The 11,750-nt window shown below is 39.4% G+C and overlaps 1 protein-coding gene across 1 annotated transcript in view; it reads left to right on the top strand.

Moving 5' to 3' along the window:
- Positions 1 to 11,550, top strand: part of WDR49 (WD repeat domain 49) — a 172,795-nt gene extending 161,245 nt beyond the window's left edge. Inside the window, 1 exon segment of the mRNA XM_088833163.1 lies at positions 11,405 to 11,550. Coding sequence (XP_088689289.1) covers positions 11,405 to 11,550 — 146 coding nt within the window.
- The last annotated feature ends 200 nt before the right edge of the window (positions 11,551 to 11,750 follow it).

An 11,750-nucleotide genomic window follows, 5' to 3' on the forward strand; every position in this document is an offset into this window, starting at 1 on the left:
TTTAATGTACTATCTAGGTTGATCATAACTTTCCTTCCAAGGAGTAAGCGTCTTTTAATTTCATGGCTGCAATCAGCATCTGCAGTGATTTTGGAGCCCAAAAAAATAAAGTCTGACACTGTTTCCACTGTTTTTCCATCTATTTCCCATGAAGTGATGGGACCAGATGCCATGATCTTTGTTTTCTGAATGTTGAGCTTCAAGCCAACCTTTTCACTCTCCTCTTTCACTTTCATCAAGAGGTTTTTGAGTTCCTCTTCACTTTCTGCCATAAGGGTGGTATCATCTGCATATCTGAGGTTATTGATATTTCTCCCAGCAATCTTGATTCCAGCTTGTGCTTCTTCCAGCCCAGCATTCCTCATGATGTACTCTGCATATAAGTAAAATAAGCAGGGTGACAATATACACTCTTGATGTACTCCTTGTCCTATTTGGAACCAGTCTGTTGTTCCATGTACAGGAATCCCTTAGAAGAAATGGAGTAGCCATCATGGTCAACAAAACACTCCGGAATTCAGTACTTGTATGCAATCTTAAAAACGACAGAATGATTTTTTTCCAAGGCAAACCATTCAATATTACAGTAATCCAGGCCTATGCCCCAACCAATAATGCTGAAGAAGCCGAAATTAAACAGTTCTATGAAGACCTACAAGACCTTTTAGAACTAACACCCAAAACAGATGTCCTTTTCATTATAGGGGACTGGAATGCAAATTAGGAAGTCAAGAAACACCTGGAGTAACAGGCAAATTTGGCCTTGGATTACAGAATAAAGCAGGGCAAAGGCTAATAGAGTTTTGCCAAGAGTATGCACTGGTCATAGCAAACACCCTCTTCCAACAACACAAGAAAAGACTCTACACATGGACATCACCAGATGGTCAACACAAAAATCAGATTGATTATATTCTGTGCAACCAAAGATGGAGAAGCTGTATACAGTTAGCAAAAACAAGACTAGGAACTGACTGTGGCTCAGATCATGAACTCCTTATTGCCAAATTCAGACTTAAATTGAAGAAAGTATTGAAAACCACTAAACCATTCAGATATGACCTAAATCAAATCCCTTATGATTATACAGTGAAGTGAGAAATAGATTTAACGGACTAGATCTGATAGATAGAGTGCCTGATGAACTCTGGACGGAGGTTCATGACATTATACAGGAGACAGGGACCAAGACCATCCCCATGGAAAAGAAATGCAAAAAAGGAAAACGGCTGTGCTTACAAATGCACTCATTAGAATGGCCAAAATCTAGAACACTGACAGCACCAAATGCTGGTAAGGTTGTAGAGCAACCGACCAACTATCTTCCAAAGTGGCCATACAATTTTGCCTTCTCACCATGGGGAAAGAAGCTAATCTGTGAAGATATACACTGTATGATTCCCATGATTCCTACTCTGTGAGATTCTGGAACAGGCACTGTTGTTCATCTGATATATAGTTAGTCTTCAATCAGTGGGCAAAGGGGAGATCAGATGACAAAAGATTAACTTTGCTTTATTAAAATCACTGAATCATTTTATTTTCATGAAAATGTTTGAATAACTTCACGACCACTACATTTTTCATAATTTTAAAAACACCTTTTGGTTATCATTATTAACAAACCTTATTGGGCAGCCAAATATAAAATAAAGTGATCAATGTATAATGTCATCTTTTCCTGAGTAGGAAGTAGAGACTATAAATGTTTACTGATAACACTTAATGTTCATTTTTAAAAGCAGGTGTTATGATTAGTGGATGGATATACAGATATGTGACATGGAAATCCACCCTTCTATTACCATAACAGAGTTCCTCGGGTCTCTGGAATGTAGGAATTTCAAAGTGTGCAGAGTGAGCCTGTCCCTTTACAAGCCTGGAGAATCTTCATTAATTTGTTCACTTATTCAACATATATATATATATATAAAACCATCTTCTAAATACCAGACACAATGCTGCGTGCTAAGGGTGTATGTGATATAAAGGCAGATATGGTCTGTGCACTTATTGAATTTATTACCTAGGAGCAATAACTAAATAACTGAATATAAGAAGATACATTTAAATAGTGATATTGATAAAAGGCGGCTTCCCAGGTGGTGCTAGTGGTAAAGAACTCACCCGCCAATGCAAGAGATGTAAGAGATGCGAGTTCAATCCCTGGGTTGGGAAGATCGTCTGGAGGAGGGCATGGTAACCCACCCCAGTATTCTTGGCCAAAAAATCCCATGGACAGAGGAGCCTGGCAAGCTACATAAGGTTGCAAAGAGTCAGACACGACCGAAGTGACTTAGCATGCACACATTAACAAATGGTATGAAGAAAATAAAGCAAGATAATGTGATGGGATGTGACTAGATGGAGCATCAGTGAAAGTTTCTCTGATTGTTGAGCTGAATCCTAGAAGATAAAAGGAAACAGTTCTTCAAACAATTGGGGGCAGAATATTCCAAGATGGGAACAGAAGTGTAAAGCTACTGAGGTGGGGACAATGTTGGTGTATTCTAGGGACAGAAATATCAGTTTTGCTGGAGCAGAGTGAGAGATATGCTTTTAGGGGGCATGAGGTGAGGGTGGAGTGGGTTAGGGATCAGGTCACATGGGGCCATGTAGCCTGGACAATAAACCTGGGTTAATTTTAAATGTGAAGGAAGTCTTAGAAGGCTTGAAGATGGAATGTGACCCAATGAATCTAAATACATTGGCTGTTACTAACCCTTCTGAGTGAACCACTCGCCAATATTACAAATAAGTTGTTGGACTCAAAGGACAAGAGGTTTGAGGCTTGAGGTTCTACATGACACCAATGTGGGAACTTGTAGGTGCTTTAAGATAAGCTGTATGTTTGAATAAATATAAATTTTCTTTACAAGGAGTATCTGACAGATTACAGCCACACATCACAGGAACCCTGACAAACAGTCTATTTGTCTCCATAAGAACACTTCACCCTTCTCAACTGTTCTGCCTTAAACAACACATTTTATGGCAAGTGTATCAGTCAGGGTTCAGGGAAGCCAAACTAGCAGGACCATATATTGAAATTTATGACAAGGAATCACCTTATGGGGTTGTGAGGTCTGGTGCAGCAAGTCCAAGAAGAGTAGGGCTCAGTCAGGAAGGAAGATTATGGGCAGATTGAGCACAGGCTAAAGCTGTCATCCACAGCAGTTAAAACAGGAAGAGCATGGAACTCTGTGGGCAAGCCTTTGTCCAGTATATTGGCATTTCTTTTCTCTCATAAGGAAGCCTCAGTCCTACTTTTGAGGTCTACTAACTAGCTAAGTCTGGCTTTCCCAAATTATCCAGGATAATCTCCCTACTAAGAGTCCATTGATTAGGGACTTTATGTTGGCAAAATTTCTCCAGAGCAACACCTAGATGAGTGTTTGATTGAATAACTGAGAAGAGTCTTCAGAAGAGTCTGTGATGAAAAAGAGTCATCACAGCAAGGTTAAAGACATTCTTTTATAATCTTAAAGAGGTTCAATAAATGGATAATGGTTTCTTACATGTATTGTAATCCATGCATATGCAAACATTATGCCATGACTCCAGCAAGTGTTGTTACTCTGAATAGTGAGATGAATTGAGGACCATTATTCATTTAGAAGGTGTTAGGTTTAATGACATGACTTTTGCCACATAAAGGAGATTGTCAGTGAAGCTAATGTAGGTTAAGTTATTTAAGTTTTATCCACAAACACCCTTGTGAATATTAGGAGTTACAAATCACTATGGTGGCTCAGATGGTAAAGAATCCATCTGCAATGCAAGAGACTGGAGTTCAAGTCATGGGTCAGGAAGATCCCTTGGAGAAGGGAATGGCAACTCATTCCAGTATTCTTGCCTGGAAAATCCCATGGACAGAGGAGATTGGTGGGCTACAGTCCACGGGAATGGAAAGAGTTGGGCACAATTGAGCTACTAACCCTTTCCTTACCTTATCACTTCATGGCAAATCAGTTCAGTTCAGTTCAGTTCAGTCTCTCAGTCGTGTCCGACTCTCCGCGACCCCATGAATCACAGCACGCCAGGCCTCCCTGTCCATCACCAACTCCCGGAGTACACTCAAACTCATGTCCACAGAGTCGGTGATGCCATCCAGCCCTCTCATTCTCCGTCGTCCCCTTCTCCTCCCACCCCCAACCTTTCCCAGCATCAGAGTCTTTTCCAGTGAGTGAACTCGTCGCATGAGGTGGCCAAAGTATTGCAGTTTCAGCTTTAGCATCAGTCCCTCCAATGAACATCCAGGATTGATCTCCTCTAGAATGGACTGGTTGGATCTCCTTGCAGTATAAGGGACTCTCAAGAGTCTTCTCCAACACCACAGTTCAAAAGCATCGATTCTTCGGCGGTCAGCCTTCTTCACAGTCCAACTCTCACATCCATACATGACCACGGGAAAAACCATAGCCTTGACTAGATGGACCTTGGTTGGCAAAGTAATGTCTCTGCTTTTTAATATACTATCAAGGTTGGTCATAACTTTCCTTCCAAGGAGCAAGCGTCTTTTAATTTCATGGCTGCAATCAGCATCCGCAGTGATTTTGGAGCCCAAAAAAACAAAGTCTGACACTGTTTCCACTGTTTTTCCATCTATTTCCCATGAAGTGATGGGACCAGATGCCATGATCTTTGTTTTCTGAATGTTGAGCTTCAAGCCAACCTTTTCACTCACCTCTTTCACTTTCATCAAGAGGCCTTTGAGTTCCTCTTCACTTTCTGCCATAAGGGTGGTGTCATCTGCATATCTGAGGTTATTGATATTTCTCCCAGCAATCTTGATTCCAGCTTATGCTTCTTCCAGCCCAGCGTTCCTCATGATGTACTCTGCATATAAGTTAAATAAGCAAGGTGACAATATACAACCTTGACGTACACCTTTTCCTACTTGGAACCAGTCTGTTGTTCCATGTCCAGTTCTAACAGTTGCTTCCTGACCTGCATACAGGTTTCTCAAGAGGCCGGTCAGGTGGTCTGGGATTCCCATCTCTTTCAGAATGTTCCATAGTTTATTGTGATCGACACAGTCAAAGGCTTTGGCATAGTCAATAAAGCAGAAATAGATGTTTTTCTGGAACTCTCTTGCTCTCTCCATGATCCAGCGGATGTTGGCAATTTGATCTCTGGTGCCTCTGCCTTTTCTAAAACCTGCTTGAACATCTGGGAGTTCACGGTTTACATACTGCTGAAGCCTGGCTTGGAGAATTTTGAGCATGACTTTACTAGCGTGTGAGATGAGTGCAATTGTGCAGTAGTTTGAGCATTCTTTGGCATTGCCTTTCTTTGGGATTGGAATGAAGACTGACCTCTTCCAGTCCTGTGGCCACTGCTGAGTTTTCCAAATCTGCTGGCATATTGAGTGCAGCACTTTCACAGCATCATCTTTCAAGACTTGAAATAGCTCAACTGGAATTCCATCACCTCCACTAGCTTTGTTCGTAGTGATGCTTTCTAAGGCCCACTTGACTTCACATTCCAAGATGTCTGGCTCTAGGTTAGTGATCACGTTATCGTGACTATCTTGCTCGTGAAGATCTTTTTTGTACAGTTCTTCTGTATATTCCTGACACCTCTTCTTAATATCTTCTGCTTCTGTTAGGTCCATACCATTTCTGTCCTTTATCGAGCCCATCTTTGCATGAAATGTTCCCTTAGAATCTCTAATTTTCTTGAAGAGCTCTCTTGTTTTTCCTATTCTGTTGTTTTCCTCTATTTCTTTGCACTGATCACTGAGGAAGTCTTTCTTATCTCTCCTTGCTATTCTTTGGAACTCTGCATTCAGATGCTTATATCTTTCCTTTTCTCCTTTGCTTTTCGCCTCTCTTCTTTTCACAGCTATTTGTAAGGCCTCCTCAGACAGCCATTTCGCTCTTTTGCATTTCTTTTCCATGGGGATGGTCTTGGTCCCTGTCTCCTGTACAATGTCACGAATAGATCGGAAAAATGTGAAAATGTTGCAGATTTCATTTTCTTGGGCTCCAAAATCAATGTGTGGTGATTGCAGCCACGAAATTAAGAGACACTTGCTCCTTGGAGGAATAGCTGTGTCAAACTTAGTGTTTTAAGAATCAGAGACATCACTTTGCCAACAAAGGTCCATATAGTCAAAGCTATGGTTTTTCCAGTAGTCATGTATGGATGTGAGAGTTGGACTATAAAGAAGGTTGAGCACTGAAGAATTGACGCTTTTGAACTGTGGTGCTGGAGAAGACTTTGAGAGTCCCTTGGACAGCAAGGAGATCAAACCAGTCAATCCTAAAGGAAATCAGTCCTGAATATTTGTTGGAAGGACTGATGCTGAAGCTGAATCTCCAATACTTTGGCCACCTGATGTGAAGAGCTGAAAAGACCCTGATGCTGGGAAAAATTGAGGTCAAGAGGAGAAGGGGGTGACAGAGGATGAGATGGTTGGATGGCATCACTGGCTCAATGAACATGAGTTTGGGCAAACTCAGGGAGATAGTGATGGACAGAATAGCCTGGCATTCTGCAGTTCATGGGGTCACAAAGAGTCGGAGACAACTTCAGTTCAGTTCAGTCGCTCAGTCGTGTCCGACTCTCCGTGACCCCATGAATCACAGCACGCCAGGCCTCCCTGTCCATCACCAACTCCCCGAGTTCACCCAGACTCATGTCCACAGAGTCGGTGATGCCATCCAGCCATCTCATTAGCTGACGACGGAGACAACTTAGCAACTGAAAAACAGCAGCAACAACAACAAGGAGTTTTAGGGTGTTCTGGGTAAAGAGAGGAAGTCAGGTTGCAAGCAGGGATCATTTCCAGGTAAACATTTCAGGTGCCTTTTGTAAAAGAAATCTGAAGACGAAAAGGACTCAGCTCTACAAAGCTTCCAGTAATTTGTTGAGATTTATTTTCTCATTCTAAATACTTAGCCACTTTTATGAATAATTTTGTATTTGTAATTTTTTGTTCATTTTCTTAAAGAAAACTCTCCAAATTGTATGCTTCAGGCCCAGGAAATAGGTACCCATCCTTGCCTATGAATTTTTTATCATTTGTTTTTTAACTCAAAAATAAATAAATAAATTATCCCTGACAAGAACATACACAGGCCTTTTGGTTCGTTATTGGTTGAATGGTCCCCAAAACCAGTCAGTTACAATGAAAGTTCCCCATCTAGTTGAGACACATCTCAGTAAAATACTAGAATTTATTTCAGAAGCAACATTTTGGCTTTCACAGCAGTCCTCAGGAGAATTCTGAGGCCTTCAGAATGCCTTGTGATGTTACAGCACTTACCTGCAGGCACAGAGGACAGAATCAACTGCTAACTGGCAGGAATTCACACCATCTTGTGTTGCTGGTATTAGGGCAGTGGAATGTGTTTTCATTTTTAGCTTTGCTTATGAGGTAGGTCTAGGTTGCATTTTGTCTTATTAACAAAATATAGGGCTTCCCTGGTGGCCCAGTGGGTAAAAGTCCACCTGCCAATGCAGGGGACATGGATTCGATCCCTGGTCAGGGACGACCCCACCTGCCTTGGGGCAACTAAGCCCGGGTGCCACAACTGCTGAGCCTGTGCCCAGTAGCCCCAACCAGCTACTGAGTCTATTTGCTGCAACTGGGGAAGCCCACGCATCTAGAGCCGCTGCTTCACAGCAGGAGAAGCCACTGCAAGGGGGCCTATGCACCACAACTAGAGAGTCGCCCCTGATCACCACAACAAGAGAAAGCCTGCATGAAGCAGCAAATACCCAGCGCAGCCAAAAATAATTAGCATATACATACATTCTCATATGAAAAACAGCATATGATCCTACTGGTCAAAAATTAGAACATATAAAACATTATTCAGGGAGAATTCTCTCTCCCATCATGCTGAAGTTTTCACTAGACCTGTAATCTTTTTCTTTATTTTAATTTGGGAGGTTGTTATACATTTGTATTGGTAGTACTTTTATAGTCAGAGGTCTATATAATTCTTCTAGAACTTTATTTTTCTAGGACAGTAACGATTAGATTCGTGTTGACTGATGATAAAATGGGCATGTTTCTTCATTCCCCTCCCCCTCTTCCACCACACAATTTTATTCAATAATATGATCTTTGTGCTTCTGTTTAAATTTGCTTTTGCTGCTATCACTTGACTTGTTGGTTTAGATCCTTTGTCTCTCAGCTGTTACTGAACTATCATGAATGAAACTTCTTTCTTACTTTCCCAGTTTTTGTTAATTGTATCTGGCATTTGCCTTCTAATTTGTCATCCAAGGCTATGCTGTTTTAATCTCACTTATACATTTAAATATCAAATACATTCAATGCTCACCACCATTTCCAAATTTTCCTCAGTCATTTCTCAGTTTATGTTGTAATTTCCTAAAAAGTACTGTTGGGAGCAGTAACCCCTGAAATCCCCGCATGTTGAAACTATTGGTAGTTTTCAGGTTTGAAGGGCAGCTTGGATGTTTGTAATATTCATACTTCACATATTGTTTGCTTGCTTATATTGTGGAAGTTGCTCTGTGTACTGTCTACTGGTATTGATCGTTGCTATGAAGATATCTAATGTACGACAATTAGTTCTCTTCACTTGAGTGACTAGATCATTTAGGTTGGCTTTCAAGTGATTCTGTCTTTATCTTTAAAAACTAGTGATTTTGCTATTGTTTTTGGCTATTCTGAATCTATTATTTCTAGAACATGTCTCCCCCCGCTCCCGACAAAAACAAAAATTAGGTTTTTTACTTATATCTTTTTTGCCCCCAACTCCTTCTTTCCACTAGAGATATCACCAAACCATCTTTTCCACAATTTAAAAAAATTTGTCTCAGGCCAGTAACAAAGATTGCTTGTCTCTAAGCTATACAAAACATAAAATTATTCCAAGAAATATCAAATTTACCAGCAAATAAAGGGATCAGGATTTTGGAAAAGTGAAGACATATTCATAAAACTGTGATTGTGTTTGGAACTAAGTTACCAAAAATGCAGAGGGACTGAAGCTTCTTCATTGGAACTTAAAAATTCCAAAATACATGCTATAGGCTAAACTGTGTTTCCCCAAATTCCTAGCCCTCAGCATCTCACAATGGGACTCTATTTGGAGACAAGGCTATTAAAGAGGCGATTAACAGCATATCTTTTCTGTATGTCAGGTTGTCTCTTATTTGAGGGTAGTTTTACTACATAATGCTTTAAAATATTTCTGCTTACGTTTTCTTTCTTAAAGACTCATCCCATTTATGCCTGCTGAATCTTTTCTTCAACATCTCTCATTTCTCTCTAATTTGTTCTTTTAGATTTTCATCTTCTCTTGTTTGTTTTTCTGACTTGGATACTCTGTGCTTCCCGTTGTGTTACCACAGTCTGTTTTCACTTGTGGTACTTTTTTCCCTTAAGTTCTGCTGAAGTTTCATTGACTTTTCATCATTTCCTGTTGCGTCTTCATCTCCTCCCTGAGTTCTTTCACTCTTGCTCTGTGATCTTCCATACAGAGATTAGCACTCTTTTCAATTTTTGAAATTTAATTTGTCTCCAAATTCTTAGTAATAATATTTGTCTAATGGCAACATGTTCCTGGTGGTGATACTCGTACTGATGAGTTTTGCTGCTCTTTTTAAAATTCATTTTAATTTGGCTTATAATACATTTGTGTCCATGCTATGCCAGTTTTTTTTTTAATTTACCCTTTTAATTAATTATCTTTAATGATGTTGGTTTTCATAGACTTGAAATTTGTAGTAGGTCCTTGACTGAGAGCCTGGGATGTGCGATCAGTGTGGCCTTCCAGTTTTACAGCCTGTAGAGATTGTCTTCTTTTAGCAGAAAATGGCTTGTAGGTGAGATTTTTAAAATATATATTATTATATATATATTCTTTCTCTGAACCACATGAGAGCTTGGGGAGAGCTTTTGCTTCCAGCCTTGTTCACCCCATGTAGCATCCATAGACATAAATGAAGGATACGGTGTTTGGACCGCAGGGTGAGCCCCTCATCTTTAATGAGCATCTCTTTGCCAGCACTTTATGAAATGCTGCTGCTCTCTCTATACTTAGCAATTTATCTTTGTAACTTCTGTCCAGTCTCTGCAGTTTGCTGCCCTTCTTCAAGGTTTGTAGGCTGCAGGTTAGGTCTACCTTGGGGTTTTGCTGAACATAGAATATGTTTGTGCAGTTATTTCCTCTTACTTTCCTGGTTGTTCTTGTATAATATCCAAGAACAAAGAGGGCAAGATACTGACTTAAGAGTTATGTTCATATGGGAAGTGGAGAGTTTGGGTTTTCTTTTTTTAAATCCAAATGTATAAAGATGCTTCTATACTGTGAGGTTTTTTAATGTTTGTGTAGTTTCTTTGTTTCGTATGTTTTGGCTTAGTATTTAAATTGGCCCTCAGTCCAGCTCCAATATCATTCCACTTTAGATATCTTACACTTCCGTTAGATCTTTCTGAATTACTCAGAGTGGCCAGAAGACTAGCTCTCTTTCTCCATACTTGTATTTACTCTGTTCCCTATAGTTGGCTTTCCTTTTCCCCCTTGCAAATGTTTCCTCATCTCCATAGTCTTCGCTATCAATGATAATTCTCTCTGGGCTTCAGGGTCTATCTCAAATAGCATCCAATTCTTAAAATCTTTTCTCTGATCTCTGTGTATTGTTACAATCTCATTATGTGTTTAAGCACCATTTACATTGCTCATATTCTCTTAGAACAGATCCTGCTTTAGATGATATTTTGGTTGTTTGGCAACAGTTCCCACTTTCTACCAGCTGGAAGGAAGCCTGTGACTTAGTCATATTTGTGCCCCTTTTATACCTGAGCATAGTACGTAATGTATATTCAATAAGTATTTGTTAAAATGACAAAATTTAGCAAAAGGCCAAAAAAATTTTTTTTGGAGTGCAAGGCATAATTTTCTCCTGCTTCTCACTAACACATATAACTATTCATGGGGTTAATTTGGCTGTCTTCTGAAGCCACAGATCCCTGCAGATCAAACTATCCTATAAGGATGTAATGGCAGATGTACTTGTTTAGTCATGCAGTCACACTGTGTTTTGATGATTTCAATTGTTTTATTTCGATACAGAATAATTTGTTCTTTGTACGAGTCTTTGATAGCTGTTAAGTAGATGAAAAAACAAAAATGGAAAATGCAAGCTTCTTTAGTCTTTTCCTGTTAAATGTTAGATCTCTATCATGATATAAGTACATTAATAGATGACCTCTGTTAAAATTTAACTTCTAAATTTAAATTGAATTAAAAGGAATAATAGAAGCATAAAAGAAAAATTTCCCAGGAGACTCTTGGTTTTAAAAACATCCACTTTTCAAGAAGCAGTGAAATTTTAAAATTTCTCCCCACTATTTGATTTAATTGGATCTTTTACCAAGTACAATTTATATGTCATTTTCTACACCATTTTGCAGCATTGAAAACAATATTTGATGAGAAAAACCTGTTCCCCAAAGAAATTCTGGATCATGAAAGAAGAGCCAAACAGTTATGTCAAGGAACAAGTAGTGAAGTGAAGATAAAAAGAAATAAGAAACCATTGTAATTGAAAGAAAACTAAATATTTCATCATCGCATGAAGTATGTATATAAAATGCACAAAAAATGGAATCAAGAATATTGCTCCTTTCTTTTACTCTATATTTGAACTCCAGGAAACTTCATTTTGAAACAGTGTTTAAGTGCTGTTTTATCCATCACATTTCAATTTCTATCCCTTTTCAACAGAAAAATATGACTAAAGAGGGGACAATAGCAACT

This window comes from Moschus berezovskii, chromosome 1 (genome assembly GCF_049115385.1).
Source record: "Moschus berezovskii isolate FMDL1 chromosome 1, NW_MosBer_1.0, whole genome shotgun sequence".
NCBI lineage: Eukaryota > Metazoa > Chordata > Mammalia > Artiodactyla > Moschidae > Moschus > Moschus berezovskii.